General features: G+C 57.2%; 2 protein-coding genes across 3 annotated transcripts in view; one reads left to right on the forward strand and one right to left on the reverse strand.

Moving 5' to 3' along the window:
• The window catches only part of SORCS2 (sortilin related VPS10 domain containing receptor 2), a 495,738-nt gene that overhangs the window by 213,744 nt on the left and 263,590 nt on the right, over window positions 1-18,404 (forward strand). The window lies entirely within an intron of this gene.
• Window positions 963-3,513, reverse strand: PSAPL1 (prosaposin like 1). The gene has a single exon (XM_027545112.1). The coding sequence runs from the start codon at window positions 3,420-3,422 to the stop codon at window positions 1,809-1,811; it is 1,614 nt and encodes a 537-aa protein (XP_027400913.1). The 5' UTR covers window positions 3,423-3,513; the 3' UTR covers window positions 963-1,808.

Here is an 18,404-nt window from a genome sequence, read left to right on the forward strand (position 1 = left end):
CACAGGTCTGAAGTGGGCAGGTGGGGGCAGGTGGGTCCCAGGCCTGGGGGAGGGGCACGTGGAGCCCCTCGCTGACTGCCTGCTGCGGGCCGCTTTGGGCTGGGGAGGTGATGGGAGGGCACCTTGGCTCTGCATGGATGGGGCACCCATGAGACGTGGTGCTCACCCCCTCCTGGCCGCTCTCAGGCTGTCGTGTGTGAGCAGTGACGTCCCAGGAAGCTGAGATCTGTCTCACCGTTGTGAGGTGTCCCCCAGACAGGCCAGAGGAGGGGCCACAGCCCACCCTGTCCCAGAGAGGGGACAGGCGCCCGCAGACTGACAGCCCCAGGGGCTGTTCCCAGAGATGCGGTCCATGCCCAGTCCCACAGTCTGCAAGTCCGTCCATCACAGGCATCTGTGTCGCGGAATCTGGCCAGGGCTGCCTTCTTCCGCCCACATCCGGGCCCTCAGGTCGTGGGCTGGAGCCCTCACCACCGTGGACCGGGCCGACCAGTGGGCCCAGCCGCGGCCTACAGACGCCAGCTCCGAGGAGGCTGGAAACTCAGGCCGAGTGCACCTGTCCCCCTGGGGTGATGGCTGGGGCCCAGGACACTTACCCAAGTGCTCAGGTGTGGCTTCTCAGAAAACAGCGCCCACTCGGGTCTCCTGTAACCCAGGCCTGGGCACTTCTCTTCCTCCAGAGGGATTCATCTGAAAGAGGCCGCGGGGCCTCTCCAGGCCTGGCCTCCACTGAAACACTCGTGTGTGTGACCTACGAATGTTTTAGCATCTACTGTGTGCTAGGGGGGCGATGATGACAACATGGCATGAGGAGAAACCACAGAGGGTACCTAAACTGGGCTGAGAGCCTCAGGAAGGAGGCGTTCCTGAGGAGGGGAATGCCTGGGCGAGGCCAGAAGGAAGCGGGTGCTACAGCAGCTCGTGCCAGGGCCTCAGGAGAATGAGAAGACAGCAAATGCCACTGGGAGGAAGGTTGCAGTTTACTCAATACCTGCACTGCCAGATTCTGCTGGGACCCTGAGCTGGGTCTTGCTGGCCGCAGCAGATGGGTGGATGCTGGTCCTTTCAGAGGAAGAAGCTTAGGGACATCTCCTCTAACGGTCTCAGCGTCCACATGAGACAGGTTATCAGCCCTATTCTACAGATTAGAAAACTGAGGCTCCGACAGGTGGAGGATCTGCCCACCATCGTGCGACCCACTGGGCTCTTTCACGGCACGTTTTCCTCTCCTCACCTGGAACGCAGCACAGGTTTCCCTGCAGCCTAGAGTCTGGGGTGCAGGGAGAGGCTTCTGTGGTGGGCGGGGAGCAGGGGGCATCAGAAGGACTGCACTGAGCCCAAGAACCCCTCGGGGCATTTAGTCAAAACCCCAGCCTCCTCCCCAGAGAGACGCTCAACACGTCATATGCACCTTTGAGGCCACCGCCAGGACCCCAAGGTTGAGCAACTGTGGCCTGAGCAGGTGATGATGACTGGTGGATAAGACCTACCGCCCCCTCCCTGCCAGCTGTCACGGCCCCTCCCCACCTGCCCTCTGTCCTGCCACTGCTCAGCCCAGCTGGCACCCCATCGGCAAAGTGTAGCGGGGGCACCAGAGGCCAGTGCCAGACCCCCCCACCATCAGCGACAGCACAGCGATGGAGAGTCAGGGCAGGCGGCTGGCAGCAACAGTGAAGCAGGTGGTTCCAGTCCACTTGAGGTGTGGGCACAGCCACAGGCCTGGGGTCAGGACGGAGGGCAGGTCCTTTCCAGCCTCCCCGCTGGGAGTCTCAGTTCCCATCTGGGACGTGGGGGCCGCGCCGTGGGGATCAAGGAGAGGCGGGCCTCTCGAGGGGAGGGGGATCCTGGCTCGGGCAGCCGCGGTCGCCCGCGCTCTCGGCTGGCGAGGGCGCCTCCTTCCACACGCGGCGCTGGCAGTGCTCCACTGTGTTGCACATCTGGGCTGCCTCCCGGCTCTGGCACCAGAAGCTTGGGCCCAGGACGCACTGGTCGGTGCCCAGCAGCGTGTTCCTGGGGTCGCGGCAGGCGCGCAACTTCGTGCAGAGGGTGGGGGGGTCCATCATGTCCCTGAGGGTCATCATGAGCACGGGCTGGTATTCGCTCACGAAGCGGCCACACTGCATCACAAAGGGCAGGGGCAGGATGCCGCAGGCGAGCTTAAAGGCCCGAAGGACGCGGCGCTCGGTGGTCTTCTGCTCCAGGTTATGGACGGACACACCGAACAGCTGCTGGCACCCCCTGCAGAGGCTGTCCTTGTCCAGGAGGCCAGGGGGTGGGTTTGTGGGGCCCTCGTGGACCGCCCGGGCCCGCCTCCATCCCCTGCACAGTCGGATGACCGTGCACATCTTTTCTGGGGTGAGTCTGCTCAGGACGTCCACCACGGTGGGCACGTAGGTGTCCACCAGCTTGATGCACTCCCGGACCACCGGAGGGGGCAGCACGGAGCACACACGCTCCAGGGCCTGGCTGATGATGGTCTTGCTGCTGCTGCTTTCCAGCCAGTGGTCCAGCCTCTGCACGACCTGCAGACACACGTCACAGGCCACGGGGCCCTGCATCTGCACCTCGCCCTTCCTCCACGGAGACGCCAGCTCCAGGGCAGGGACCCCGTCCACGGCAGCCACGTGAGCCGAGTCTGGGGGTCCCTGCCACTCCTCACAGAAGCCCTCCTTCCTGCAGATCTCGCTGGGCAGCATGAACCTCAGTGTTTGCTCAGCAGGAGCAAAAAACTGGTGGATGTAGTTCTTGCAAAGGAAAGCCAGGCCCGGCCCCAGGGACTCGCACTGCTCCCGTGTGGTCACCTGTGCCAGGCTGGACAGGTCGGGCCCAAGGGCACCCTGGAGCCGGGTGACCAGCTGGACACAGTCCTGGCACACAGTGCCCACGGCAATCCGCTGACGGCGGGAGCTGAGTAGGCCATTGGCCACAAATGGGGCAACCACGTCATATATGTCCTCCTCAGAGAGTGGCCCGGGGGTGGCCGGGTGCCTCTGCAGTGGCTGGCAGAGGGTGAGAGCCATGCACACCTGTCCCGGGGCACTGCCCAGGTCCCCGCCAAGCATGCTCAGGATGGCTGAGCCGTGGGCATCCACCATCCCCTTGCATTTGACCAAAGACTCCTGGCTGGGAAGCCACTCACAGGTCTTCATCACCGCAGCCAGGACATCAGTCTCGGCGGCCTTGGGGTTCAGCCCGTTGCTGGCAGTGGCTGCCACATCCAGGCACAGGTCACAGGGCAGGGACCTGGCGGTGGGCTGGCTCCAGATGGCAACGCGGCAGTGCCCAACTGCCCCGCATCTCGTTGCCGCCTGCAGGTCCCGACACCACACGGCAGGGCCCTTGGCGCACTCCTTGGGGCCAGAGATGGAGCCGGCCAGGGCGGCGCACAGCACGCCCGGCAGAAGCAGCAGCGCGCAGAGCATGCCTTGATGTCTTGGGGCCAGCTCCACTGACTGCGCGGCCGCCCCGCGGCTGCTATAAAGCCCCAGCCTGCCTGGTGGGCGGCCCCGCCCTCCAGGCTCCTCCGCAGCCTGACTCATGGCTCTGTTGTTGCCTGGTTCTGGGCAGCGTGTGCAGGTCACTCTCCCTGGAGCACCGCTCGTCCCTCTCCCCTCGACCCTCTGGATAAACTCTCACTCGGCTTTCAAAACCCAGCTCAGTCTTCAATAAAGCACAACTCACCCACCTCTTTCCTGGGAGCCCGTCTGCCCCCTTCCGAACGGCTCATCCTCCCGCTCTGGTGTCTTCCGCTGGCTAGGTCCCCTCCTAGAAAGACAGCCTTTGATGTCTGTTCGTGTTAGTTGCTCAGTGGTGTCCAACTCTTTGCGACCCCATGGACGGTATCCTCCTCTCCACGGAATTTTCCAGGCAAGAATTGGAGTGGGTAACCATTCCCTTCTCCAGGGCATCTTCCCAGCCCAGGGATCGAACCCAGGTCTTCCGCACGGCAGGCAGGTTCTTTACTGTCTGAGCCACCAGGGAAGCCCACAATGAGAGACTCTTGGGGGGACTTTTGTCCCCCTTTGGGAGGCACAGGCATTCTGTCCTTTTAATGCCAGAAGATGAAGTGAGTTTAATGACTGAGCAAGTATAGAAGCTCTGTTTCCTACATCTGGCCTTGAAATGGCTCACCTGGCTGGCTCTGCTCCTGGCCCTGGCCGGCAGTGCCACGCAAGGGCCCCTCATGTCTTCATCTGCGATGTGAGTGCCCGTCGGCCTCCTGAGACAGCCGCCAGGGAACAGGTCTGGAACTGGGCCGAGAGTGGGCTGGCCCACCCTAGATATGAAAGTGTTGGTTGAAAGTACCCATACACAGGAGGAATTTGTTTCATTTCTGTGTCACTTGTTATCTTCTTATTTTTCTTGCTTAGTTTTTAAAATGAGTTATCAGTCGAGTGGATCAGATGTCAGGCACACCCAGGTGTCCCGAGCTGGTGTCGGTTCATTAAAAGGAGGATTCCACAGCCAGCCTCGCCTATGGCCTGCTTTCCACTTGCCTCATGGCTCCCACGGGGCCCTCCCACGCAGGGGTGGACGGGTCGGGGGCCCGAGGGCAGGGGGCTCCCCTGGGGTCGCCTGCACCCCTCGGAGGGTGTAAGCCCCCTGCGTGGTGCTGTCTCTCAGGTTCAGAGGGGCAGTCCGCACCCCCAGCTGTGTGGGTCAGGCCTTGGGGCCTGAGATTGCAGCAGCTTGTGGAGGAATGTGGCCGGGGTGGCTCCATCCACCTCCTCCGGGTCCGGGGTTGGGAAGAGCATATGGAAAACAGGATTGCTGAGCTCTTCACACTGGCCCTGGGAGTGTAGACCCTCTGGACCAGAGGAGGGACAGCCCTTGGGTTGAAGTGAGCCTGGGCGCTCATATGCCCAGCTCCTGAGTCTCACTTGCAAAGCGGGGACTGGAGACATGGGTGCCCCATCGCGGGTGCCTGGGGCAGGCAGGGGCCGGCTCACTTTAACACCCTTTCCACATGCCTGCTCCTCCCTGAGCGCATCGCCTGAGATTCCTGAGCACCCACTCGCATCCTACAAGGACTGTGGGCACCAGGCCAGCAAGCAGGAGGCCCTGCCCCACCGCTCTGTGCCAGGGCCCCGGCCAGGCAGCCCCAGACCTCCTGCTCGGCCTTCACAGCTGCTGTCATGGTCTCTTTCCCCAGGCACCACCCTGCCCAGAGGCCCAGAAATCTCTCCCCACTGATGAAACACGAAATTGGTTTTTATTTTATAGAAAAATACATCAGTTCAGTCGCTCAGTCGTGTCTGACTCTTTGCGACCCCACTGATGGCAGCACGCCAGGCTTCCCTGTCCATCACCAACTCCCGGAGCTTACACAAACTCATGTCCATCAAGTCGGAGAATCTGCCATAGGAGACTTTTCTCCTGGACTTTCTAATATTTTTAAAATTATTTATTTTGTTATTTTACCAGGCCGTGTGACTTGTGAGACCTTACTTCTCTGACTAGGGATTGAATCTAGGGCCATGACAGTGAGAGGCATAGGGTTCTGAGTGCTGGACTGCCAGGGAATTCCCTCTTACTTTTAAAATTTTTATTAAAATATGTCATGCATACAGGAAAAGGCACAGATTATAAGTGTTCAGCTCAGGGAAGATCCATAGACTGAGCAAGCGCCCAGGCCCAGACAGTGTCCACGATTCTGGGCAGCCCCAGCGCACCTTCCAGCCACCCCTGCCCCGTCCATTGCCGGGAACCCCGACTGTTTTGTCTCTGGCTTCTTTGGCATGGTACTGGGCCTCTGAGCTCCGTTTGGGCTGCTGGGTGGGTCCTCATTTCTGTGCAGAATCCGTCGGGTGAATTCACATTTTACTAATCTATTCTACCCTCGTGGGCATTTGAATCACGTCCAGTTAGTTTGGGGCTGGCCTGGACACTTCTGTGCCCATCTAGGGATGTGTGTGTACCCCCATCTCTGCTGGGTTTTCTCTAGGAGCAGAATTGCAGGGGTCAGACGGCAGACGTCCAGTAAATGCCGACACGACAGTTTTCCACCGTGGTCGTGCCCACTGCCCTCAACAGGGCTCAAAGAGTCTGGTTGCTCCATGTCCGTTTTGTCTGGGGGGAGGTTATGTTTTATTCTGCTATAATTTCAAACTTAGAGGACCACTGCAGAAATAGAGCAAGGAGCTCCCGGCCAGCGGTCCCTCGGGCACCTTGGCCCGATTTGCTCTGTGGTTCCCCTGCCTGCTTCCCTCTCGTCTACCATCCATCCACCCGCGTTTGTATTTACAGACACCTGTGTCCTGACCTGTTGAGAGTATAGTGATGTCACGTCCCTTTACACCAGCTACTCCAGTGTGCTTCCGGAGGACAAGGACGTCCTCTCAGATGGTCACAGTGCATCTGTCAGCGTCCAGGGCTGTGATGTTGGTACAGTCCCACTGTTTAACCCGCAGCCCCTGTTCGGACTGTGCAGCGGCCCAGGGCTGCCCTCTGACCGTGGGTCACTCCTGGTTCCAGCTCCAGGGTCAGGGCTATGTGCGCTCGCCACGGCTCCTCGGTCACCTTTTGCGTGTTTTTCTTGACACTGGAGTCCCGGTGGGTTGCTTGTAGAAAGCTCTCCCCTTGGGTCTGCCCAGGTTCCCTCGCGCTCAGACACGGCAGGACCCCTCTGTGCCCCAGGTGGGGAGGGTGGATGTGGGCCAGCCCAGTACTGCGGGTCTGGGGTCACTTGCTGGAGACCTGCTGCTTCTTCCTCTTGAAGTTACTGTTTCCTTTTTTGTAATTAATAATATTTAGAAAGGTACTTTGAGAGTATGTTAATATTCTGTTCTCATCAAATGTTTACTCACTGTTAGCATAACTGGTCCTTTGCTAACCCCATCTTCCCTCTGATTTTTAAGTTGGTATTCTTCTATAAAAAAGAGCTTTTCCTTCCCTTCCCTCTTCCTTCCTCCTTTCCTTCCTTCCTTCCTGCCTTCCTATGTAGACTTGTGAATGCTTATTTTATTTAACAGATTGTAGTCCGTGCCTTTTCTGCATGTCTTTTTCTTGGGGATGGTCTTGCTCCCTGTCTCCTGTACAATGTCACGAACCTCCGTCCATAGTTCATCAGGCACTCTGTCTATCAGATCTAGTACCTTAAACCTGTTTCTCACTTCCACTGTATAATGGTAAGGGATTTGATTTAGTTAATACCTGAACGGTCTAGTGGTTTTCCCCACTTTCTTCAATTTAAGTCTGAATTGAGCAATAAAGTGTCCATGATCTGAGCCACGGTCAGCTCCCAGTCTTGTTTTTGCTGACTATATAGAGCTTCTCCATCTTTGGTTGCAAAGAATAGAATCAATCTGATTTCAGTGTTGGCCATCTGGTGATATCCGTGTGTGGAGTTTTCTCTTCTGTTGTTGGCAGAGGGTGCTGCAGTCCACGGGGTTGCAAAGAGTGAGACACGATGGGGGGACTAAACTGAACTGAACTGAGTCCATGCCTACAGTTGCTCTGATGCCTAAGCGGCTCCAGATCAGCTCAGTGGGGCCCTTTGAGCTGGCCTGTCTGTCTCTGACATATGTCCATCATTCTTAGAGCGCTTCTCTGCTTTTAAACGAAGACTTGCTTCAGGCTTATCTTGTGCATTCCTTGAACCAACCCTGGAACCAGCCTGGTTGATGGAAGATAGTATTTGGAAACCAAGATCCAGGCATAGATGTGCTCATTGAAACTGTGGTGTCATTACGGCCGCCTTGGTGAACAGAGCAGTGAATACCTTACCTCTTACTGATGTGGGTGACGGAGGAAGGATGTGTTCACATAGAAATGGAGACACAGACATTTGTAGGTATGAAGATGGACATGTACATACATGTAAACACATGTGTACTTGCAACTGTCATCCATTCACCGTGTCTTCATCAGACAATGAGTTCACTTTGATCCTTAGGCAACATTCTAGTTTTCTTCCTTTCCATATTCTTAACTCTCCTGCCCAATAGCCAGGAGTCTGGGTCCCATTATCCTTAAGACACTTACTCATTTGCTGCACTCTAAAATATAAAAAGTAGTACTTTCAGAATGCCTAATCCTGGGACTTCCCTGGTTGTCCAGTGGCTAAGACTCAATGCTTCCAATGCAGGGGGCCTGGATTCCCTGGTTAGGGAATTAGATCTCACATACTGCAACTAAAGATGCTGTGTGCCACAGCTAAGACCCAGTGCAGCCAAATAAATATATATTTTATAAAAAGAAAGATAAGAAAGAACACACAACTCCTACCGCTATGAAAAGAAAAACTTACCAACTAGACTTCTGCATTTGCACACATTTATCTTTACCATTTTGACATAAAATGTACATGTAGTAAAATGTACACGCTGTAACTGTGCAATTTGGTGTATTCTAGCAAACACACACACGTGTGCAAACCACACCCATCGCCCTCAACCAGAGCAATCGCTTTTCTGATTGTCTTCACCTTTGATCAGTTTCACTTCTTCCTGAATCTGCATCAGTGGGGTGGGGTGGTGTGTCCACCGCTTTCACCCTCTGGACAAGAGCCCGCCCTGAGGTTCCTGGGCCTCACCGCCTGGCAGTGCCCCCTGTACCAGCTGCCAGAGTGTCCTCATCGCTGAGGGCTGGCATCGGGCACTTCCAGTTTGGGGTTATCCAAGTATCGCTGATTTGTACATTCTTAGGGACACTGTGCAGTGGGCAGAGTGGGCATTTCTGTTGGGTAGGTGTCTGGGGGAGGACCGCGGGGGCCTGGGGTCGGTGTGTGCTGAGCAGATGCACCAGGCTCTGATGTGGTGGCCCTGGGCCTGTCCCCCCAGCAGCGTTGCTCCACACGGCTCTGATATAACCCTGCAGAAAGTGCTGGAAATGATACGACCAGCATTCCTCCACTACCCACCATCCAACGAAAGGCAGCACTTGCTGTATATTTTATAAATTCCATCTGTTTAAAACATTTCCCTGGAAGGTATTTACTTTTTCCTCCTAACTAGAGATAAGGCTGGTCCCAATGGGATCGGGGGGTGAGAGGGGGGCATTTTGTAGGTGAGGCCCCATGTGTTGAGCCAGGGTCAGGGAGGGGACCCACAGGAGGTGGGCAAGAAGCTTGAAGATGGCCTGCTTCCCAGAGGACCAGCGAGGAGAGGGAGGGAACCAGGACCAGGGCCCACTTGTCAACGCTTTGCCTGGCCCTCTGGCTTCCACTTCACCATCAGTCCTCGAGGCCATCTTGCCGTATGGGCGGAGAGCGGGGGAGGGGCTGTCCCCAGGTACACGGTGACACGTGCTCTTCTGCCCACACGGGGGACACAGACTCCAGCCCCGTGGGGCTCCCCAGCCCGTGTTCTGGAATCTCTGAGCACAGAGGTGCCGGCTTCTCCGACCTCCGAGTCCTCTCCTCTGTTCTGCCTGATGCTGTTGGCCCCGTCAGCCCGACCCACGGCCACCTCTCCGACCCACGGCCACCTCTCTTTCTCTCTGCCTTTCCTGCCTCTTCTGGGGACACTCCCGTGCTGCCGGGCCATACTGCGGGGGTGTTTCCTGCCTGTGTTTGCAGCCCCTGCTGTGAGCTGGGGCTCAGCAGAGAAGGAGACAGATGAGGAGTGGATATTCGGGTCCTGGGGACAGACCACGGACGTGTAAACATTTGACGGATGTGTAAACACTCGTGCCTCTCCTGGTGCCAGGTGGAAACGATTTCTATGCAGTAAAGAAAAGCGGGCAAGGTTCGGTGGGGGTTGCTGGGTGCTTTTGCAGAGGGCGGCCTGAGGGGTCCCTCTGGGGAGGGGGCCCAAGCACAGCAGTGGCTGCGGTGGGCACCCAGCGGCGGCACCCAGGAAGGAGGCACGGCAGAGGAGGAGGCCAGAGGTGGTTACGTGCTGCCATTGGTGCAGGGCCAGGAGGCCAGGAGGTGGGGGCGTGAGAGCCTCCTGCGTCAGCCAGCCCCTTCCCAAGAGGGGAAGCCCACTGTTGCTTCTGAGATGGTGGACATCGGCTTTACCTGAGTTCGGTCTTTGTGAGCCTCCTGGTAGGGGGTGTGGGCAGGCAGCCCAAGGCAGGGGTCAGGACCTCCCCCAGGAGAACACCCAAGATCACCAGAGAGCCGTAGGGAAGTGGAGCCCGTCCCCACAGCCAGGCCCTGGGGTGGCCTGGCAGAGCCAGGCGGTGAGTGGGGGCTGCCCAGGAGCTGAGTGGGCGGCCGGGACTCGTACCTGAGCCAACAGGTGTGGGCGCGTGGGTGAGCCGGGCAGAGTTACAAGCAAGAGTGGGGCCGTGGAATTCCTGCGCAGGGCTGGGATGGGGCGGGTGGGGGCGATGTGTGCCAGGAGCCTGCAGAGCATCTTCAGCGCCCTGGAGGGCAGCTGGACCTGCAAGGCCAGCGAGCCCAGGTCAGCACCATCCAACACTCTTCCAAGGACCGGCCAGCTCTCCCGCCCCGCCCCTCGAGTTGAGGTGCATGCGCTCCTGGAAGGGCGCGTCCGTCCTGTCCCGGGACTTAGGGGCTGCGGCGATCCTCATTTCACAGATGTTCGATGTGGGCGGAGCAGGGGCGGGGCCCGGCAGCCCGGCTCCAATGTGGGCGGGGCGAGGGGCGTGGCGTGGCACCTTTTGCTCCAAAGTGGGCGGGGCCCGGCATCTCTTGCTCCCACAGAGCCTGACACCGCCCCAGCCCGCCACAACCAGGATGGCCTGCCCTCGTGGGTCCCCTCTGAGACCTCAGCTTCACAGTAACAACAGAGGAGGAGACCATGCCTGCCCGCACTTGCACCGTCAGAGTCTGAGAACAAGGTGTTGGGAGGCTGAGCTCCGGGGCAGGGGGAGGGATCCTTCCTTGCCTGTTCTGGGCTTTAGGGGATGGCACCCCACTCCAGTACTGTTGCCCGGAAAATCTCATGGATGGAGGAGCCTGGTAGGCTGCAGTCCATGGGGTCGCTAAGAGTCAGACACGACTGAGGGACTTCACTTTCACTTTCCACTTTCATGCATTGGAGAAGGAAATGGCAACCCACTCCAGTGTTCTTGCCTGGAGAATCCCAGGGACGGGGGAACCTGGTGGGCTGTTGTCTATGGGGTCGCACAGAGTCGGATACGGCTGAAGTGACTTAGCAGCAGCAGCAGCAGCAGCAATAACCCTTGGTGTCCTTGGCCTGTGGCTGCCCCCGCCCCCAGCCTCTGTCATCACATGGCTTCTCCCTGTGGGTCGTGTCTGTGTCCAAATGTCCTCTTCTTATAAGCACGTTCATCATCAGGGTTGGGCCCACCCTGATCCAGCATGACCTTGTCTTAACCATTTACATCTACAGCCAGTTTAGTCACTCAGTCGTGTCTGACTCTTTGCGACCCCATGGTATGCAGCACGCCAGGCTCCCTGTCCATCACCAACTCCTGGAGTTTGCTCCATTGAGTCGGTGATGCCATCCAACCATCTCATCCTCTGTCGTCCCCTTCTCCTCCTGCCTTCAATCGTTCCCAGCTTCAGGGTCTTTTCAAATGAGTCAGTTTTTCACATCAGGTGGCCAAAGTATTGGAGTTTCAGCTTCAGCATCAGTCCTTCCAATGAATATCCAGGACTGATTTCCTTTAGGATGGACTGTGGATCTCCTTGCAGTCCAAGGGACTCTCTAGAGTCTTCTCCAACACCACAGTTCAAAAGCATCAATTCTTCGGTGCTCAGATTTCTTTATAGTCCAACTCTCACATCCATACATGACTACTGGAAAAACCATAGCTTTGACTAGATGGACCTTTGTGGAAAAGTAACATCTCTGCTTTTTAACATGCTGTCTAGGTTGGTCATGGAGAAGGCAATGGCACCCCACTCCAGTACTCTTGCCTGGAAAATCCCATGGACGGAGGAGCCTGGAAGGCTGCACAGTCCATGGGGTCACTGAGGGTCGGACACGACTGAGCGACTTCACTTTCACGCATTGGAGAAGGAAATGGCAACCCACTCCAGTGTTCTTGCCTGGAGAATCCCAGGGACGGGGGAGCCTAGTGGGCTGCCGTCTATGGGTTCGCACAGAGTCGGACACCACTGAAGTGACTTAGCTTAGCTAAAGGCACGGTAAAGAATCTGCCTGCATTGCGGGAGACCCAGGTTTGATGCCTGGGTCGGGAATATTCCCTGGAGAAGGGAACGGCAACCCATACTCATATTCTTGCCTGTAGAATGCCATGAACAGAGGAGGCTGGTGGGCTACAGTTCATGGGGTCGGTAGTAAAGAGTCCTACACGACTGAGCAGCTAACACTTTCACTTTTTGAAGGCTATGAAGCTGTAGCCCCCAGGATGGAGACTGGCGATCAGAGAAGCTGGGACGTGAGGAAGGGGTGTAGACACAGGTGTGTGGGGCTCGGGGCCTTAGACAGATGAGCCTCCACAGCCTGGAGAACTTCCCTTGAGGGGCTGCATGTCTGCGCTGGCTGAGCATCTCCCTGCGCCCAGTGCCTCGGGGTGGTCCTGTGTATCGTCCCCTGAGTCCCACCTTCCTCCCGGTGTCCCACAGCTGCACAGGTGCCATCCTGCCCGCCCCTCCCAGTGGGGCATGCCCCGCCTTCCAGGGCCAGGCTGCAGCTCCACCAGGATCTTAACATAACAAGCCTCACCCGGCCTGCCCACCCCGGGTGGCCTCTGGAAAGCACCTGGGGAGCTGGCCGGGCCTCCCTGGCAGGTAAAATAGGTCATCTCATCCCCACGGGCACAAGGAGAAGGGTGGTTGTGGGCAGAGTTGCTCTTAGTCTGTTAGAAGAGAGAAAACAAGCAGGTCCTGAGGATGGATGGGCTGCGCTGTGCCTGTTTTGCTTGACCTTCATGCACATGTTCAACAGTGAGGCATTGCGGCCCTGTTAGAGGCTGAGCACTGCTGTCCTGAGTACTGGGGTCATTTTAATTAATGAAACAGAGAAGGCCCCAGGTTCCTGAAACTGGTGGGAGGGAGCAGAAATTAAACAACAATTAAAACACAAGTAGGTGTTGTAAGATGGGGAAAGGTGATGAGTGAGAGGGAGAGAAATTATATGCAGGGCGGGCAGAGTCAGAAGTCGGGGTGGTCAGTGATGCCACAATCTTAGGGTATAGGCTTGAGAAGGGATGGGTGAGAACCAGGTGGGTGTCTGGGGAGAGTATGCTTCAGAGGGACTGTGCAAAGGCCCCGTGGCAGCGGGAGGCAGGAACAGCAAGGGGGCCAGGCCGGTTAGGAAGAGCCAGAGATCACTGCAGTGAGGCAGCTGAGCTCCAGGGGAGGGCCTGGGTGACAGGGAGGGGCGGCAGCTGTGGGCTCTGCTACATCTGTGAAGTTAGAGCAGACAGGATGTGCTGCGGGTTTGGATGTGGGACGTGGGAGAGAGGAGTCGTGGACCAGCCGCACGTCTGACCTGAGCAGCTAGCTGGGAGGCTGGTCTGGAGGAGAGGGACCCGGGCAGGCAGACCTGTTGGCCCGTTGTTGTGACATCCAGGCAAGAGGCAGGTGCCTGACCCAGGGCGTGGGGTGGAGGAGGACAGATTGGGGAGGGACACTGAGGACCCGACCTGCGCCCTGGGTGGTGAGACGGGGAGGAGGGCACGAGGCGGGGACTCTTTGCGACCCCATGGACTGCAGCACGCCAGGCCTCCCTGTCCATCACCAACTCCAGGAGTTCACTCAAACTCGTGTCCATTGAGTCGGTGATGCTATCCAGCCATCTCATCCTCTGTCGTCCCCTTCTCCTCCTGCCCCCAATCCCTCCCAGCATCAGGGTCTTTTCCAATGAGTCAACTCTTCGCATGAGGTGGCCAAAGTACTGCAGTTTCAGCTTCAGCATCAGTCCTTCCAGTGAACACCCAGGACTGATCTGCTTTAGGATGGACTGGTTGGATCTCCTTGCAGCCCAAGGGACTCTCAAGAGTCTTCTCCAACACCACAGTTCAGAAGCATCAATTCTTTGTTGCTCAGCTTTCTTTATAGTCCAACTCTCACATCCATACATGACTACTGGGAAAACCATAGCCTTGACTAGACGGACCTTTGTTGGCAAAGTATTGTCTCTGCTTTTTAATAAGCTGTCTAGGTTGGTCATAACTTTTCTTCCAAGGAGGAAGCGTCTTTTAATTTCATGGCTGCAGTCACCATCTGCAGTGATTTGGGAGCCCCCCCAAAATAAAGTCTGTCACTGTTTCCACTGTTTCCCCATCTCTTTGCCATGCGAGGCATGGTTTGGGGGAGGGCAAGTGCTAACCTCTCAGACCATGGTGAGAGTGGATTTGGGACAGGCAGTCAGCCCTCAGGGGGAAGGTCCCGGCCGGGGTGAAAGTGCGGAAGACCACCTCTGGGTGGTCTTTGAGGTGCTGAGCGGTTGAGAACTTGCCGATGGCCTCCCAGAGGGACTTCTCATCCAAACGCAGCCTGCGCGTCAGCAGACAGCCTTGTGTTTCCCTCCCATTGGGCCTCAGGTTGGTTTCCTGGGCTGCATAACACAGCAGGCTGGGGGCATGAACAACAGAAGTTTATTGTCGCAGCTTCAGAAGTCAAAGTCCAAAATCAAGGTGTCGGCAGCATTGGTCACTTCTGAGGCTGAGAGGGAAGCTGTCCCAGGCCTGTGCCCTGGTGTCTGGGGGTTCATTGGCGACCTCTGATTTCTAGAAGCACCACCCCTGTCTCTGCCTCTCTCGTCACACGGCCTCCTCCCTGTGTGCCTGCCTGTGTCTAATTTCCTACTTTTCATGAGAACCACCGATCATATCGGAAGGGGCTCACCTCCATGGCTCAGATGGTGAAGAATCTGCCTGCAATGCGAGAGATGCAGGTTCGGTCCCTGGGTCGGGAAGATCCCCTGGAGAAGGAAATGGCCACCCACTCCAAGATTCTTGCCTGGAGAATTCCATGGACAGAGGAGTGTGGCGGGCTACAGTCCAAAGAGTCGGATGTGACTGAGCGACTAACACGGTCACTGTCCCCTACAGCAGCGTGACCTCATTTTAACATTTCCTCCTTGAATTCTCCTTGCAGTTTTGTCAGAAACTCAACTGGCCATATATGGGCGGGTTGGGTTCTGGACGGTCTGTTCTGTTGCACAAATCCGCGTGTCAGTTCTCCTGTCTGGACCATATTGTTAGGATTATAGTAGATCTCGAAAGCAGGCCACGTGAGTCTTCTAAAGTTCTCCCTTTAGAAAATTGTTTTGTTTATTCTAGGGAGAGCTAGGAGCCTGGGCAGGCTGGGGGTGCACAGGCTGGGCTCCTGGGGCACAGCCAGGGGACCCCTCCATAGAGAGGGAGCAAGACAGCTTCCTCTAAGGGCTGAAGGGTGCTGGCCGACATCCCCACCCCCTCCCAAGCGGCCCTGATGCTGCAGGGGATTTCCTTTCATTCTGGAAGAGAGGCTGAGAGTCCGTGACACAGCTGCCATGCCTGCACGGAGGTGCCTCCTTTTCTGGGAGGGGCTGTCGGGCAGACAGCCCTGATTGACAGAGCCTGCTGTCCCAAGGCCCCCAGCTCACAGGACCTGCCTCACAGTGGCCTGTCCTCCCCTTTACTGGTCATTCAGGACGTGCAGGGCCATGTGATAGCTGCTCACCCCTTGGATACGATCACTGCTTCTCCAGGACAACCTTGCGGGGCAGTATGGTGTCCACTCTCATCCATTTCACAGATGAGAAAACGGAGGCTCGGAGAGGTCGAACCCCTTTCATTAGGTTCAGCCAGGATGTGCTCAGCCGTCGTCTTGGATCCTGTCACTTCTATTTGTTTGCTAACCCTGTCCTAGGAAAAAAGGTTCTATTTTCCACGGAGGGATAGACGCACGGTTGACATAAGTAAATGAATCCTCGTATCAGGAACTGTGGAAGTCAGAGCCAGCCCCTGGGGTCCTTCAGCCGGGAAGGCGGGCTCAGGACAGAGTGTGGCTTCTGCCACCCGTCTGGAGAACCCTGCTGCTGTCAGAGATGGATGCTAACGTTAAAACACAGCAGTTACGAAGTGTTCCTGGCTGTGGGGAAGCACATCACCGACCCTTATACGGCGGTGGACACCAGGCAGCTGTTAACGTCTTGCATGCGTGTTGCAGGTTGTTTGAGGGCAATGGAGTGTTGCAGACGCAGCGAGGCCGCCCCCCCACCCCAGCCCATGTGAAGCCCCACTCTCACTCTGATGTGCTCCACCCTCATCTGTGTTCCCGTGGCTTCACCACATCCATCCATGTCACAAAGGCAGCCCTTGGGTCGTGTGCCTTAAATCTGCACGCGTGGTCCCAGCCTGGACCTCTCTGCTGGCGGCTTGTTCTTCTTCACTCGGCGTCGTGTTTATGAGATGGATCCCTGCTGATAGGTGGGATTCTGTTGTGTGGATAACCCACAGTTGATCTGTTTCCCTTTGGAGGGATGCTGTGTTTTCTTCCTCCGGTTTTTGTTTTGTTTTGTTTTGGATATTTTGGCCAGTCCAACACAGCCAACAGCCTTGCGTGGGTCTCCCAGCACACCTGCGTAAGCCAGCCAGGATATCAGGTGTGGCCCTCTGGAGGCGGACTGCTGTTCAGAGCACAGAGCATCTCCTGAGTCACTGGCGTGGCCACGGTTGCCCCAGAGCCCTGCGCCAGCCAAACCTGGAGTTTATGTGTTAAAAAGATTTTTTTTCCTCCCTCCCACCCATTTCCTCCTTCCTTTCCCTCTTCCCTCCCTCCTTCCTTCGCCTCTCCCCTGCACCTGCAGCGTGGGATCCATACACACCAACCAGGATGGAAACCCTTGCTTTGCCACCCACTTGTGGGTGAACTGGGGCAGGTGTCCACGTGGTGCTGTGGTTCTGTCTCCTGGCTGTGAGGTGGGGCGATAATTCCCTTGGGGAGGTTGCTGGGACCCAGAGTCACCCTAGATGGGCGGTGTGCTGGACAGGGTTTTCAGTAAATGTTGGACGGTGTCTTCTACTCGCTTGTCGATTCATTGCTGCATTCTTCCATGCTGCGAGCCCTCAGGGCTCATGAGGGTGGGCCAGCTCCCTGCCCGGGCCCCTGAAGCTTCCTGCCTGTCTCCTTCCCCAGCTGAGCCCCGAGGTCAGGTTCTCTGGTGGGTTCTGTGTTTGTCTCCGCAGTCTTTGGCCTGGAAAATCGCTCCAGTTTTCCAGAAATCTGACTGCCTCCTCCCCTGGAGTTTCAACAGCCAGAAATTCCACCACACCCAGGGGTCCCCAGGGAGCCTCCCCTTCGGCCCCAGAGGGTTGTTTGTGAGGGAGGCACCTGGGCCAGGCAGAGGGTTGGGCCTGGGAAACATCTGGAAACTCTTGATCCTTGAAATTAGTTAAACAAATACCATTTGCTCTCTGCTTTGCCCTTCAAACCACCCGAAGAATTGGGGCCCCCCAGGACGCATGGGCAACTGGGTCTTCCTGTTCTGGGGGAGAGGGCCCCACAGGGGTGTGGGCGGGGCCTGCGGAGCCGCCAGATGGACCTGGGCTCTGGTGCCCAGTCTGTGGAGCGGCCGTGACCTCAGCTCTCCCTGCCCTCAGGTTCCTCATCTGTGTCTAGGCGCTTTGATGGAGGGTCTTCTCTGACTCGTGAGATCTACCTGGTGAAGCTGCGTTTCCCAGTGTCACATTGGTGGGTGCCGCCCGCCCCCCACCAGCCAGCAGAGGGGAGGAATTAGGGAAACCAGGGGAGTTACAGCTGAAACAGGGGGAGCAGCCCCCTGCCCCTAGTCCCCCACCTCTGTCTCTTCCCTGGGACCCTGCGGTTCCCAAGGGCTGTTAAACTTTGTGACCGAGGCTTCAGGTGAAACCATCTCCTCTTCACGCCTGCTCAGAAGCAGCCTGGTCAGCCTGCGTGCCAAGGCTCCCACACCATGTGAGGGGCCCCCAGCCCCCCAACAACTGTTCCCCAAGCTGGAGGCCCTGTTCCCAGCTGTGTAGCGCTCACCACAGCTGCAGGGTTCTTTGCTTAAAGATCCAATCTATGCCTGCTTCTCCCAACACATGTGCCCCAACCTTCCAGGGCCCTCCTGTCTGGTGTCCAGCGCCGGGGGGGCCCAGCACCTGGGAGGTGTCCATGAGCCACAGAGAGAGGGAGGGAGGGAGTAAGTGAATGAGTGTGTGAGGGAATAAATGAGTGAGTGGGGGAATAAATGAGTGAGTGAGCAAATGAATGAACAGGTGAGTGGGTGAATGAATGAATGAATGAACAGGTGAGTGAGTGAATGAATGAACAGCTGAGTGGGTGAATGAATGAACAGGTGAGTGAGTGAATGAATGAATGATCAGGTGAGTGGGTGAATGAACGAATGAACAGGTGAGTGGGTTGATGAATGAACAGCTGAGTGGGTGAATGAATGAACAGCTGAGTGGGTGAATGAACATGGTGACCTGGGCCCAGGCCTAGACCTGAACAGGAGAAGCGGGCTGGCCTGGCGGCTGGCAGGCCCCACCACAGAGTTGCCTGGAGCCCTGAGGCTGAGCCTTGGCCTGCCCTGGGTCCCAGTCTCCCC

Source organism: Bos indicus x Bos taurus, chromosome 6, assembly GCF_003369695.1.
Source record: "Bos indicus x Bos taurus breed Angus x Brahman F1 hybrid chromosome 6, Bos_hybrid_MaternalHap_v2.0, whole genome shotgun sequence".
NCBI lineage: Eukaryota > Metazoa > Chordata > Mammalia > Artiodactyla > Bovidae > Bos > Bos indicus x Bos taurus.